The sequence below is a fragment of the Cetorhinus maximus genome, chromosome 11 (genome assembly GCF_964194155.1).
Source record: "Cetorhinus maximus chromosome 11, sCetMax3.hap1.1, whole genome shotgun sequence".
Classification (NCBI taxonomy): Eukaryota; Metazoa; Chordata; class Chondrichthyes; order Lamniformes; family Cetorhinidae; genus Cetorhinus; species Cetorhinus maximus.
Genome location: NC_135889.1, coordinates 83,040,075 through 83,054,102, shown reverse-complemented (window position 1 = coordinate 83,054,102; position 14,028 = coordinate 83,040,075). Strand labels below are relative to the sequence as shown.

The 14,028-nt window shown below is 43.9% G+C and overlaps 1 protein-coding gene across 2 annotated transcripts in view; it reads left to right on the top strand.

Moving 5' to 3' along the window:
* lrp2a (low density lipoprotein receptor-related protein 2a) overlaps positions 1 to 14,028 on the top strand; it is a 361,142-nt gene that overhangs the window by 139,032 nt on the left and 208,082 nt on the right. For both annotated transcript variants that reach the window (XM_078552334.1, XM_078552333.1), the window contains exons 15-16: positions 11,671 to 11,811; positions 13,757 to 13,960. In XM_078552334.1, the coding sequence (XP_078408460.1) occupies positions 11,671 to 11,811; positions 13,757 to 13,960 (345 nt within the window). The remainder of the gene's footprint in view (positions 1 to 11,670; positions 11,812 to 13,756; positions 13,961 to 14,028) is intronic.

Genomic DNA, 14,028 nt, shown 5'->3' with positions numbered 1-14,028 from the left:
AGACAGGAACCTGGGATTCTAGAAGGTGAGCCTGGAGAGTGGGTGTGGGAGGGGCTGAGCACTGTCCGTAGGGGGAGGGGGTGAGCGCTGTTTGGGGGATAAGGATGAGTGCTGTGCGTAGCGGGGGTGAGCACTGTCCATGGAAGTGGAGGAAGGAGGTGAACATTGTCTAGGGTGTGGGAGGGCTGAGCACTCTCTGGCTGTGGACAGGTTGAAAATTGCCAGAACGGGGTGGGGTGTGAGGGGGTGTTAACATTTTCTGGGGTGGGTGGAATGAACATTGCCAGGTGGCGGGTGGTGAACATTGCTGGAAAGGGGTTTGAACATTGCTGTGGGTCCTGGAGAGCTTTGGCACTCCAGCTGACTTACTTTCTGGGCCATAACCTCCGAGCTCCCCTGCATCAGATTTGGAGGGTACCTCAAAGATGCGCTGGGGAATCCCACTGGGAAGTTCCCAGGTAAGAGTTTGCACGGCAATTGCCCAGAAGTGCACACTTCCTCTGGACAATTGTGCTGCACTGGGAACCATCCGAATATGCGGCTTAAATCGCAAACTTCGGATGGTTCCACCAGGGCTCCATCAATAGTTATTCAGAAAAGGTTAGAAGAGTTAAAACGTCTTCTAACTTCTGGGCAACTATTGTAAAGACCCAGACTGATCACCCCCCCCCCACTGGATTCCTATCACAACCTTGATACCCCAGGGGGAATCCCCCCCACCCCATGACTAACCACTCCCCCCAAGGTATCCCTCACCCACTGACCCACCATGGGATTCCCCCCACTTGCACGGGACTCCTCACCAGACACCCCACCCCCCCCTTGGGCCCGACTCTTACCCCCCGGCCCCCCCATGTTGGACCCACAGCCCCTGAAATTCCAACCCACCCAGCCCCCTGAATGCCTGACCCCCCACCTCCTCCTGTTGTCTGATCCCCCGAATGTCTGGCTCGCTGTACCTCCTCCCAATGTTCAAGGGTCCTGACGAACATCAGTGATGTAAGTTGAGTCAGAGGTCTCCCACCATATCCAACGATTTGGGCTAATATACTAAGGCCAGAAATTGTGCGGGGGCGAGTGGGGGCGGGCGCAAATCTGTGTGGGCGGGGTGGATTCCCTGAGCCGGGGCCTGCACTCTTTAGTTTAAATTTAAAACTTTTGAAATAAAGGAATTTAAAACTTTTAAAACATGTCCCCTCATGTGACAGTGTCACATGAGCTGGGACATGTCATTGAATTTTTATTAAAACTTTTATTGAATTTTTAAACCTTCATGAAACCTCACCCCGCCCGTGGATGAGGTTCCATGAAATATGCGAAGGCCGCCTGGGCTCTTCGCCTGCCCGCCAACCTTAAGGTTGAATGGGCAGCTCCTTTAACCGTTTTAATTACTTTTTAAAAGGCCTTTGACAGTTCGGCGGGCGCACAGCCAACTCAGAAAATCTAAATGACGCGCGGCTGATGCCACCGCGGGTCATTTTATGCATTGGCGAGCTGACCCCACCCTTGCTCGCCGTAGGGAGAATTCTGCCCTAAGAGTATTTCCACTTGTCTCTCCTCATTTAAGCTCCTTAAAACCTCCTCCTATGACCACCTGGTTAAATGTCTAGTTCCATGGCTTGGCATCAGCTTTTATCTGATTAAGTACCTCTGATATGCCTTGGAATGTTTTACTACAATAAAAATGCAAGTTATTGTTTTAGCTAATTTAGCTGGGACTTGTGACCATCAATTATTTTAAAAGTTCTTTTGTTTCCCCTCCTATGCATAGAATCACAGAATCAAACAATTCAGAGGGAGGACGTTTGGTCTGTCACACTTGTACTGGCTCTTTGAAAGAGCTGTCTAATTTAGTCCCACAGCTTTTTCTCATAATCCTGCAAATGATCCCCTTCGAGTACTTATTCAATTGTCTTTTAGTTTTGTTATATGATGTGCATATCATATCAAGCGGGGATATCTTAAAATGCTGTCAATCATTAGTAACATAGAGCAAGTAGAAAACAAGAGCAGGAGCAGGACATTTGGCCCTTCGAGCTTGCTCCACCATTCAGTATGATCATGGCTGATCCTCTATCTCAACACCATACTCCCATGCTCTCCCCATACCCCTTGGCGCCTTTAGAGTCTAGAAATCTATCTATTTCCTTCTTAAATATATTCAGTGACTTGGCTTCCACAGCCCTCTGTGGTAGAGAATTCCACAGGTTCACCACCCTGTGACTGTAACCCCTTGTTTTACACTCCCCCAACCAGAGGAAACATCATCCCCGCATCCAGTCTGTTCACCCCTGTCAGAATTTTATAGTTTCAATGAGATCCCCTCTCAGTCTTCTAAACTCCAGTGAATACACGCCTAGTCGACCCAATCTCTCCTCAAACGACAATCCTGCCATCCCAGGAATCAGTCTGGTGAACCTTTGCTGCACTCCCTCTATGGCAAGTATATCCTTTCTTAGGTAAGATGACCAAAACTGCTCACAATACTCCAGAAGTGGTCTCACCAAGTCCCTGTACAGCTGCAGTAAGACATCCTTGCTCCTGTACTCAAATCCTCTTGCAATGAAGCCAACATATCATTTGCCATCCTCACTGCTTGCTGCACCTGCATGCTGGCTTTCAGTGACTGGTGTACAAGGACACCTAGGTCCCTTTGTACATCAACATTTCCCAATCGATCACCTTTTAAATAGTTCTCTGCCATTCTGTTTTTCTTACCGAAGTGAATAACTTTACACTTATCCACGTTGTACTACATCTGCCATTTATTTACCCACTCACTCAGCTTGTCTCAACTGCGTTTACATCCTCTTCATCACTCACATTCCCACCTAGTTTTGTGTCATCAGCAAACTTGGAAATATTACATTTGGTTCCCTTATCCAAATCATTGATATATATGATTGATATATATATATTGTGAATAGCTGGGGCCCAAGCACTGATACCTGTGGTACCCCATTAGTCTCCATCTGCCACTCCAAAAAATCCTATTCATTCATGCTCTCTGTTTCCTGTCTGTTAACCAGTTCAGTCCATGCCAACATATTACCCCCAATCCTATGCTTTAATTTTGCACGCTAACCTCTTAGCACATTGGGACAGAATATGATGTATTCGTCACATGACTTTCAGGCAGTCGACAGCAGCAGGAGAGAGATCAGACGTACTACACTTAGCCTCTCAGTAAATATCTCTGTCTTATCCTCAAATAAAGATCCCACATTATTGTTTCACCAATTATTGTGTGTGATTGGTACAAATGCATTGAAGAAAAGAAGAACATAACAAGGCGGCTGGATGGTAGCACAGTTTTTGAAGATTTATTTGAAGGCACGTCCAGAAGAAGAAGAGAGCTGGTATGAAAGTGAAACAACCATCAAGCCTCGCTGTGTAAGGATTCTGCAGCTTTATTGGAATTCTATACATAATACACTAGATGTTTGTTCTGAGATCACACGTTGTTCCAGGCAGCAGGCACCAGCTCCTGGTAAGATTGTTCAAATCTGGGGGAGCTTAAATCGTAAAAGTCTATCTGCTGCAAAGCTAAAGCAGGAACAGAAATTAAACAATAGACAGCAGATTGTCTCACTTTAAGTAGAACTCTACAGACAGGAACATTCATTACCATTGAAGCTAAATACTTCAGGCTTGGCTGGGAAAAGAATCTAACTAGTAACTGTTCCTAACAGCTAGATGAAGATGGTAAGAAGTCTTTTTTCATTGTTTGCTCTCACTTTGGAAGTCCTGCCACTATTTTCCCACCTAAAATTGCTCTTCTGTGGACAGAGCTTAGAGTTGAAACCAAGGGGAGAGTTTTCTCCCCATTGAGGGGTTTGGGCAGGAGCGGATGTGGGCGTTCGCGTCATTTTATGCGTCGACGAGTAGGCCCCACCCCCGCTCGCTGATCTGAAAATTCTGGCCCAGGAAAAATCAGAGAGTGCTCTGATTACCACCATTGCAGTCAAGCAGTAACCTCTGACCATCTTAGGCAGTGGCTACTATAGGTATTGGATTTCAGAGCGAAATTAATCCTGAAAAAGCTGGAGGAAACATGATAGCTGTCAAAAGCTCCAGAAGGCACTAAAAATCCTGCAAAAAATCCTGCAAAAAGCTAAAAGACGACCACAAAATTCCAAAGACTCAATTGGAAGGCAATGGATCTCCTTGATGAGTTTACCTTGCTCCGACAATGCATCGAGCTGTGCTTTCTGGACCTCGATATTTCTGAACCAGACAAACAAGCCATTAAAATTAAAATTGCTATAAGTCATGCCTGTCCGATGACCATCTGAAAACTCGAGAAAAAAATATGGTCAATACTTGAAGATTAATTAAAGTGAAGTTCAGCTTCAGAATACATCACCTGGAATTCATACCCTTTAGGCAGCAACCGACACAGACCATTGACCAATTCATAAGTACATGGGTAGGTAAGAGGCATGTTTGTGACTTCACGGGCAGCAGAGCTAGCTGACAGTGTTTACCCCAATGGAAGCATTCCAAACAGACATTTTGGACCAACCCAAAGGTGACACCATGGAAGCACTACTACAAAGTGGTCACAAGTTCAAAGCCATACTAATGGGAAGACAGGCTATGTGTAAATTATCCACTGTTGGCATGATAGCCAATGCAAGGCAAGCCTAGCAAGCAATGCAGGCAGTGTAGCTCATACATGCACCTAGACATTGTCCAGTTTTTAACTATGTATGTAAGGTATGTGGCACCAGTGAATACTGGAAGCGCCAGTGCAGAACACAACGGCCGGAACAAGTGATGCAACGACATGAGAAACCACAACCAGAGGCCAGACAGGTACAGCATTCTAACCACCCAAGACTGTGTAGCAAATAAAGTAAAGACAAGATCCATGAAATGGTTAGCCAAGCTATGTGGTTAGATGATCAGGATGACCAGACCATTGACATACAGAGTGAGCAGACATTCAGCATGCTGAACATCAAACAGTGTATTGGCACAGAATTCTTTGCCACTGTCAAGATTATATGCACAATCAATATGCAAAACTGGATACTGGTGCAGGTGTAAACATCATTCCACTTTGTACGTTGAAATGTATAGACCCACAGAAGTGGCAGTGATGATTCAGCCAACCAAAGCCAAACTCACTGCTTACAATGGCTCGGAGATTCCATCTCTGGGATCCATACACTCAAGTATCACTACAAAAGCTCACCCTGGTCACTCCAGATATCTTATTTTGTCGACACCACAGGCCTAGTGATCACAGGCCTATTGGTGTGCAAGGACCTGGCCTTGGTCACCATCCATTGTATCGTCAAGACAATGACAAAGACCAGAGACCTCAAGGAGTACCATTGGAAAACCTGTGGTTACACGGGGAGAGGATCTCTTGACTCTGCAACATAGATCATCAGCCAACAGGCAACATGATATTGTTTGAACCAAATATGTAGACCCATTCCGAACTTGCAAACCTCATACTGCAGAATCAATGTGGAATTACTACTCAGAAAACAAGTGTGGACAAACCTCCCCAGTCATCACTCGTCAATACTCCCAGGAGTACTTGATGAAGAAAAGGGGAAGATGAAAGATGTCCATAACCAGCTTACGGGTAATGGATTACCCATCCTGAACATCGGGCAGAAAATTTGAGTACAACATGCAACTGATGGCATCTGGAATCCAGCAGGAATTGCCAGTACATGCCCAGAACCGAGATTGTATCTAGTGTAAACAACAAACGGCATGACAGTGCGATGAAACAGGTGCCAAATCAGAACTACACCACAATGAGAAACGCCGAATAATCTTATTGCAAGCAAAATATGGTCTAAGATGCAACACAAACAAAGCAACCCTAACCAGCATTCTGAAAATATACAGCAGTCTCCAGCAAAGATCACCAGGACTAAGGCTGGATGGATAAGTAAATCGTCATTACATTTCAGAGAGTTATAAATTGATTGTTCTGTGTTAAAGTACATTCAGACACATATTGGGTTGTAACTTCCAAGCTCCAGGGCAATGTAACTGGGGGGTACCCCAGAGATGCACTGAGGAACCAACCCCAGAAGCCCCCAGGTAAGGTTTGCATTGCAATTCTCTAGGAAGTGCAAACTTCCAATGGGCAATTTGCCTGTACTGGGCGCCATCTGAAAATGTAATTCAAATCGTAAACTTCAGATGGTTCTGACTGTCTTACATCAATAGTAACCCAGAGAAAGTTAGAAGAATCAAAACTACTTCTAACTTCTGGATGGCTATTGTACAGGCCCACACTGACCCCCTACAGAACTCCCCCCACACCTCAGAACCCCCAGGGTACTCCCCCCATCGCCCCACCCCCTGACTACTCCTCCCATCCAATGAACACCCAACTACCTGCTCAATGGAGCTTCCCCCCACACCCCGCCCCCTCCACCATGGGACTCCCCCATCCCCTGACTAACCCCCTCCCCAATGGGATTCCCACTACCTACCCCTCCACCCGGCCACCAGGGACTCTTCCCCAGGGGACACTCCCCGAATTCCCAGGGGACTCCCTCCACCCCCTGACCACCCCCCCCTGCAGGATTCTCCTCCCCCGGGACTCCTCCCGTTCCACCCTCAGCAACCACCCCCAAGGCCTGACACGGCCCAACCTCCCCCACCTGCCAGCCAACTGTTCAACCTCCCCGAGAGTCCGACTACTTCTGACTGTCTGACCCCCCTGCCGTCTGCCCGCTTCTAACCTCCTTGAATGCCTGACCCCCCCCCACCCCCCACAACTGCCGACACTTCCCCTGGTTGACTGACCCCTCCCAAATGCCCAACCCTACACTCCCCCGACTGTCCAACCACCCCCAATTGCCCAACACCCCCTGACTGTCTGACCCTCTCCCCCGAGTGCCTGACCCTCACTCCGACTGTCTGACTACCACCCCAACTGTCCAACTCCCACCCAATTGCGTCCTGACTGACCCCCTCCGACTGTCTGACCCCCCCCAACCCGAGTGTCCGAAATCCCCCTGAGTGCCTGAACCTCCCCAGACCACAAACTCTAACCGCTTACCTGACAAACCTACTTTCTCCCTGGCTTGAAAGTGCTTGGACCTTTAAACCTACTGGGTTTATGGCAGCCAGGGACATAAAAAAAGGAACATGGCCTCCTTTCATCCGACTGTGAAGCCCCTAACAGAAGGCACCGGGAACACGCTGCCCTGCATCGTTCTCGCCCAGCCTGAGTTAGAAGGTCGGGCGAGAAAGGGTTTGAAAGATTTCAAAGTAAAAAAGCAGGAGCGGAGTGGGAATCCAGCTCTGACTGCTATTTCGTGCAAGTTTACGCCCAACATTTTATTTTGTTTTGCTTTCATGTAAATAGTTTGATTCTTTAAAGGTAAACCTTTAGTTGAAAAAACGTGGGATGTTGTGATATGATGTAAATATACCTTTAAGGGATCATATCTTAAACTTCTGTCAATCATTAGTACTTTGAGACAGGGTATGATGTAGTAGCCTTATGTCTTGCAGACAGTGGGCAAGCAGCAGGATAGAGATCAGATTTACTATGCTTAGTCTCCCAGTAAATCTATCTGTATATCGCCTTATCCTCAAATTTTAAAAAAAGCCACATTATTTTTTCACCAATCCTTGTGTATGATTGGTACGTTTATGTCAAGAAAAAGAAGAATGTAACATTTAGAGTTCCTGTGGAGCCTGATTTCACCACCCTTTCAAGTACTATATTCCAGACCTTAACAGTGCTATGTATGAAGCAATACCTCCTCATTTCCCCTCCAATACTTTTGCCAATTATTTTAAGGCTATGATCTCTCGTCACCAGCACACCTGCCAGAGCCAGTAGTTTCTGCCTACAAAACACCCCATAATTTTATATACCTCTATTATGTTTTCCCTTAGCTTCTATGTTTAAAGGAGAACAATCCCAACTTTTCCAATTCCTTCACAAAACTGAACCCCCTCTGATATCATCCTGGTAAATCTATTCTATATTCTCTCCAGGGGCTTGACACCCTTCTTATAGCATGGTGCCCAGAATTTATATGCAGTGTGCCACCTGAGGCCCACCCAATGATTTTTAAACATTTACCATGGCTTTCTTGTTTTTATATTCAATGGCCCTATTTGTAAAGAGGTAACTGGTACACTAGGAGAATTTACAATTGAGGAGGTGGAGGTGTTAGAAAGGCTATCTTTACTTAAAATAGATAAGGTACCAGGACCAGATGAGATGCATCCAAGGGTACTGAGGGAAGTGAGAGTGGAAATTGCAGAGGCACTAGTGATGTTCTTCCAGTCTTCCTTAGACACAGGGGTGGTGCCAGAGGACTGGAGAATTGTGAATGTTACACCCTTGTTCAGAAAGGGGTGCAAGGATAAAACTGGCAACTATGGACCAATCAGTTTGACTTCAGTGGCAGGGAAACTTCTGGAAACTATAGTTTGGAATAAAATCAATAGTCACTTAGGCAAGTGCAGGATAATTAAGGAAAGCCAGCATGGATTCATTAAGGGAAAATCATATTTAACTAACTTGCTGGAGTTTTTTGAGGAGGTAACAGAGAAGGTTGATAAGGGAAACACTGTTGATGTAGTGTTTATGGATTTTCAAAAGGCATTTGATACAGTGCCACACAACAGACTTGTGAGCAAAATCCTAGGTCATGGAATAAAAGGGAAAGTAGGCACTTGGATAAGAAATTGGCTGAGTGACAGGAAACAGAGAATAGTGATAAATGGTTGTTTTCAGATTGAAGGAATGTTTGTAGTGGAGTTCCCCAGGGTCAGTGTTGGTACCCTTGTCCTTCCTGATATAAATTAATAACCTAGGCTGTGATGTGCAGGTCATGATTTCAAAATTTACAGATGATATGAAAGTTGGAAGCATTGTCAACTGTGATGAGGATAGCCTTGAACTCCAAAAGGACATTGACATGTTGGTGGTTGGGGCAGAGAAGTGGCAAATGAAGTTCAGTGCAGAGAAGTGTGAGGTGATCCATTTTGGCAGGATGAGTATGGTGAGACAATATAAAATAAAGGGAGAGACGTTAAAAGAGATACAGGAACAGAGGGATCTCGGTGTATATGTACATCGGTCATTGAAGATGGCAGGGTATGTTGAGAGAGCAGTTAATAAAGCATGTAGCATTTTAGGCTTTATTAATAGGGGCATTGAGTACAAGAGTAAGGATGTCGTGTTGAACTATATAGTACACTAGTTAGGCCTCATCTGGAGTACTGCGTCCAGTTCTGGGCACCATACTTGAGGAAGGATGTGAAGGCATTGACGAGAGTACAGAGGAAACTCAAGAATAATTCCAGGGATAAAGAACTGTATCTTTGAGGATATAATGGAGAGGTTGGGACTCTCTTCCTTGGAGAAAAGAAGGCTGAGAGGAGACTTGACAGAGGTATTTAAGATCCTGAGGGGTACGGACAGGGTAAATATTGAGAAACTGTTCCCACTCAAGAGAGCATCAAGAACTAGAGGGCACAGATTCAAAATAATTGGCAAAAGGAGTAAATGTGATGTGAGGAAAATGTTTTCACCCAGAGGGTGGTTGGAGTCTGGAACAAATTTCCTGAAAGGGTGGTGGAGGCAGGTTTGATTGAGGCTTTCAAAAGGGAATTGGATTACTACCTAAAAAGAAAGGATGTGCAAGGTTACAGGGATAAGGCAGGGGAATAGGGCTGGGTGGAATGCTCTTTCAAAAAGCCAGTGCAGACTCGATGGGCCAAATGGCCTCCTTCTGCACTGTAAAGCTTCTGTGATCTGTATTCTATATGCTTCCTTAATCTCCTAATCAACATGCCCCATGGCTTTCAAAGATTTGTGGACAAGTGTCCCAGATCCCTCTGTTCTTACAACCCCCTACCTTAGAATACACTGCCTTTTCATGTTGTTTCTGCCAAAGTACATCACAGCACACTTAGCTACACTAAATTTTATCTGCCAGCTGTCTGCCCATTGTCCTGAAGAGATAGTAATGTCTATAATATTACTGGAAATTATTTTTTAAATAGAAATGTAGTGGGGTCTGTGTCTACGTCTGTATCTATGTGTGTGTCTGTGTGTGTCTTAATTGGATTAAAGCCAGCTAGTCTGGGTGCTTTGATGTATAGTAGTTTTGAGAAGTTAATTGGGTAAACACTAAGGCGGCTAGAAGGTAAAGTGTAAATTTGCATTTGTTGATTAAAGCATTCAAGAATGCGAGTAAAATCTTGCACCTTTCTGGGAGATGCCAAGCAGTGTGTTTATATTATTAATAAAATTAGTGGGATGAAAATATTATTGTTAGAAGTTGTGACGTTTAAAGCAAAGGATACTCTGGAAAACTTACATTCAAAAGGGGAAGCTAAGTATAAAGAGGAAAAGGAGCTTGTGTATAAGTCAGAGGCATTTAAGATCTAACCAGCCTGTAAGCCTACAAATGTGTCTGCAAAGGAACCAAATTGCAAGGAACCTCATTTTGAATTCATAAGGTCAAATGTATTTTGCCTGGTGTCTGTTTAACGTCAGTGGGTTACCGTTGCTTTAGTGGAGATTTACCTGGGAATGATTAATTTGGAGATTTGTTTAAAAGTTATTATGGTAACTAATTATTTGTAGACATGTGTATGTGTTTAATTTGCTGTTAAATTAATAAATGGTTAATTTAGTTTTATATAAAAAAAACCTCTTGAGACTCGGTGGTCTTATTCCTGAACTCAGAGCTGCATCTTAAACATACCAATTGAAAATATAGGTTATGACAGTTCTTCAAGTTTCCCTCTGGGATTTAAACAACTCAGCCTTTACCAACAGCTGTGTCATAATGCCATTTTAACAGTTTGTATACGTACCCCTGAAAACTACTACTAAAATGGTCACTATTTACTATTTGCCAAGGTTTGTATCATCCAGGAACTTTGAAACTGTACTGCTTGTACTCAAGTCCAGGTCATTTTTTTATAACAAAGAAAGCATGGCCAGGATTTTATGGCCCCTCTCCCCAGCAGATGCGGATAGCCGTTTAAATCTCCATTCAGTTTGGTGGGACTGTAATATCCCGCCGGGTGAGAGGGGCTGTAAAATTCTGGCTCGTGTATATTTTCTGAGTCCCTGTAAAAAGTAAAAATCATTCATGACTACAGCTTTCATTTTTAGCTAACTGAAAAACATATAACACTTCTAAACAGACTACTCAGTGATTATTAAATTTCTGGACTGACATTTGAATGCTGCTATTTTTGAATGAAAAATGATTGATGCTTACAATCGATTTAATAAATGTCAAAAGTTACCCAATTGGTTTTCATTAATTGCACCTTTTTTTGTTAATTCATCAGCCTTGCTAATCCGTGGATTTTTAGAAAGAATTTGTATATATTTATTATATCATTTATTTCATCTACTAATATTAAGCTGGCAAAAGTTGCATTTAGAATGTTTTTGTATTTTCCTCATAAAGAAAGGGAAAAAAAACTGACAGTAAAAGATCAGCTGGCTGATTGAGTCTTCCTCATTCAGCCACATTACAACTGGTGACATGAGCTCCCATTATTGATAAAGTATTTTAACTCTGCACCAATTGCATACAGTTTCTACACTGTAATGCAATGTGAGTAGCTTGTCATTTCCTTAAAAAAAACACAAGCTTAAATCTGATGTCTGTTTTGACTTGTATGTGCTGATTTTAGTGAGGAATCCATGTGGCAGAAATAATGGTGAATGTGAGCATATCTGCATACTCAGCCATGCAACAGACAATGGCGGCCTGGGCTTCAGATGTAGGTGCAGACTGGGTTTTGATCTTCACCGTGATGGAAGACATTGCTATGGTATGAGAATGGCCCTAAAATTCTTTTACTTTTTTTTAAAGATGTGTAAGAATTATCTGTAGGAATTTCCATTGAGGCACCCTACAACCTCTTTTCATTGCTTATTCATTAACCTCCTAGTACTTTAGTAGTTTAGTATGAACTCAACACTTAATTACGTTGTAGGAAATATCACAGTCTGAAGCAGAACATCAAGTGACTCTGTCAGCTAGACCATTTATCACATAGAAAAACGCAATGGCCAAAGAACTGCTGTACAGTACAGAAAGAAAGAATAAACTTTTACAAGTTCAGGAAGTCCCAAAGTGCATTAGAGCCAAGACAGCACTTTTTGACTTCTAGACACAGGCCAGAATTTTACCTCCTGTGGGTGGGCGTAAAATCACGCGAGATGACGTCGGGTGAGCGTCCCAGTGTCATTGCGCACTTGCGCGTTATTTCGCTCGGTGGGCGTGCACAAAAGACAGAAGAGGGCCTGCCGACAATTAAGCGGGCAATTAAGCTCATTAATGGCCCAATTGTAAGCGATTTTTTTGTGGTCCGTCCAACCTTATGGTTGGCGGATGGGCCGATCGGCCAGGCAGACTTTACATTTTTGATGAAACTTCATCAAAATCTCTGTTAGGATGTAAAATAAAAATAAATATGTGGGGACTTTTTTTTAATGAGGCCTGCTTTCAGTTGCTTGATTGTGCTGCATGGGTCTTTTTTGCAGCATTTATGTGCTTTTATTATTTGGAGGTCTGCAGCTCCCTGAGGCATTTGTCTGCCTTCAGAGAGCTCAGTGGAAGCGTTCACCAGCACCCGCCCTCTACCCGCTCCCACTGGCGGTGCTGAGCCTTTCCCAGGGTGTGTTTCACGCTGGCTTGCCATTAATTGGCCAGCCAGTGTGAAATCGCGGTGGGGGGAGCTGATCACGGTCGGGGGATGGTTTCCCATCCGCTCCTGGGCACGCCGATCGCGTGTGCCCAACGAGTGCAAAATTCAGGCCACTGTTACAGTGTGACAAAATGGGGCAGCCAACTTGCACACAACAAGGAGTTGAATGGTCAAATTAAACTGCTTTAGTGTTTGGTTGAGTGATATATGTTTACCAGGACATTGGGAGGGCATCCTTGCTCTTCTTTGAATAGTGCAATAGGATCTTTTTTGTGCACTTAAGAGGACAGATGGAGCCTGGTTTTAATGTGTCCTGTAAAAGACTTTCAGTATTGTACTGAATTGTTAGTCTAGATTTTTGTGCTCAAGTTTCTCGGGGGGACCAATTTTTAACTCTGTGCGAGTGAATGGGTTTTGAATGAGTTAAAACTGGGCCATAGCTAGTGTCAGAGTTTTTAGAAATTTTTTTAAAAACTAGGCTTTATTGGATTACTTCCCCCATTGCTCAATTAAATGATTTCTATCTTAATACTTCTCAAAATGTAAAGACAGAATATTGAATCCAGTTGGTGCTTCCACATTCCCAGCAAGAAAGCTATTCTTGAGAAGCATAGATGAGAGATAAGGCTAGAAAACTAAAGCTCCAATTATCCGACCCACCTCTCCTTTTAAGCGTAGCTTTCCACGGATCAATAAATGTACCCTGTGGTTTAAATGTTAAACCTTGCTCCCCCTCATCATTGCCCTTCTCTTCCAACTTTTCCTTCTTTTCTTCTCCTGCTGCTATTCCCCCCTCTCGCTCTCTCTCTCACACCAATCACCTTTCCTGTCCCCTTCCCATCTTCCTTTTCAACTGCCTGTCTGTCTTTGCTCTCCCCTTCCTTCTCTGCCTCTTGCTTCCATTCTCTCCCTTCTTCCTCCTAATTCTCTCCTCCATTCTTCCACCTTTGTCCAGTTATGTCTCTGCTCTGTAATCCTGCTGGATGTGAATATTGCATTTGGTTTTGACTCCCTGGTATATTAAATTGAAGAATATTTTGAGCACTTTATGTTCTCTTCTCTGCAGCTGTGACCCAGTTCCTACTATTTTCATCCCGGCTGGCTGTGCGTGGAATCCCTTTCAATATCTCCAGCCAGAAAGACATCATCCTGCCTGTGACAGCAAGCCCCTCTTACTTTGTAGGACTTGATTTTGATGCAGCACGGCAGACAATCTTTTTCTCTGAAAGAAGGACTGACCTGATTTATCAACAGAAAATTGATGGAACAGGTAATAAAATAACCAAATCAATGTAAATAACCAACAATTCAGATCTTTTTCATTTTTTTTAAAGGAAA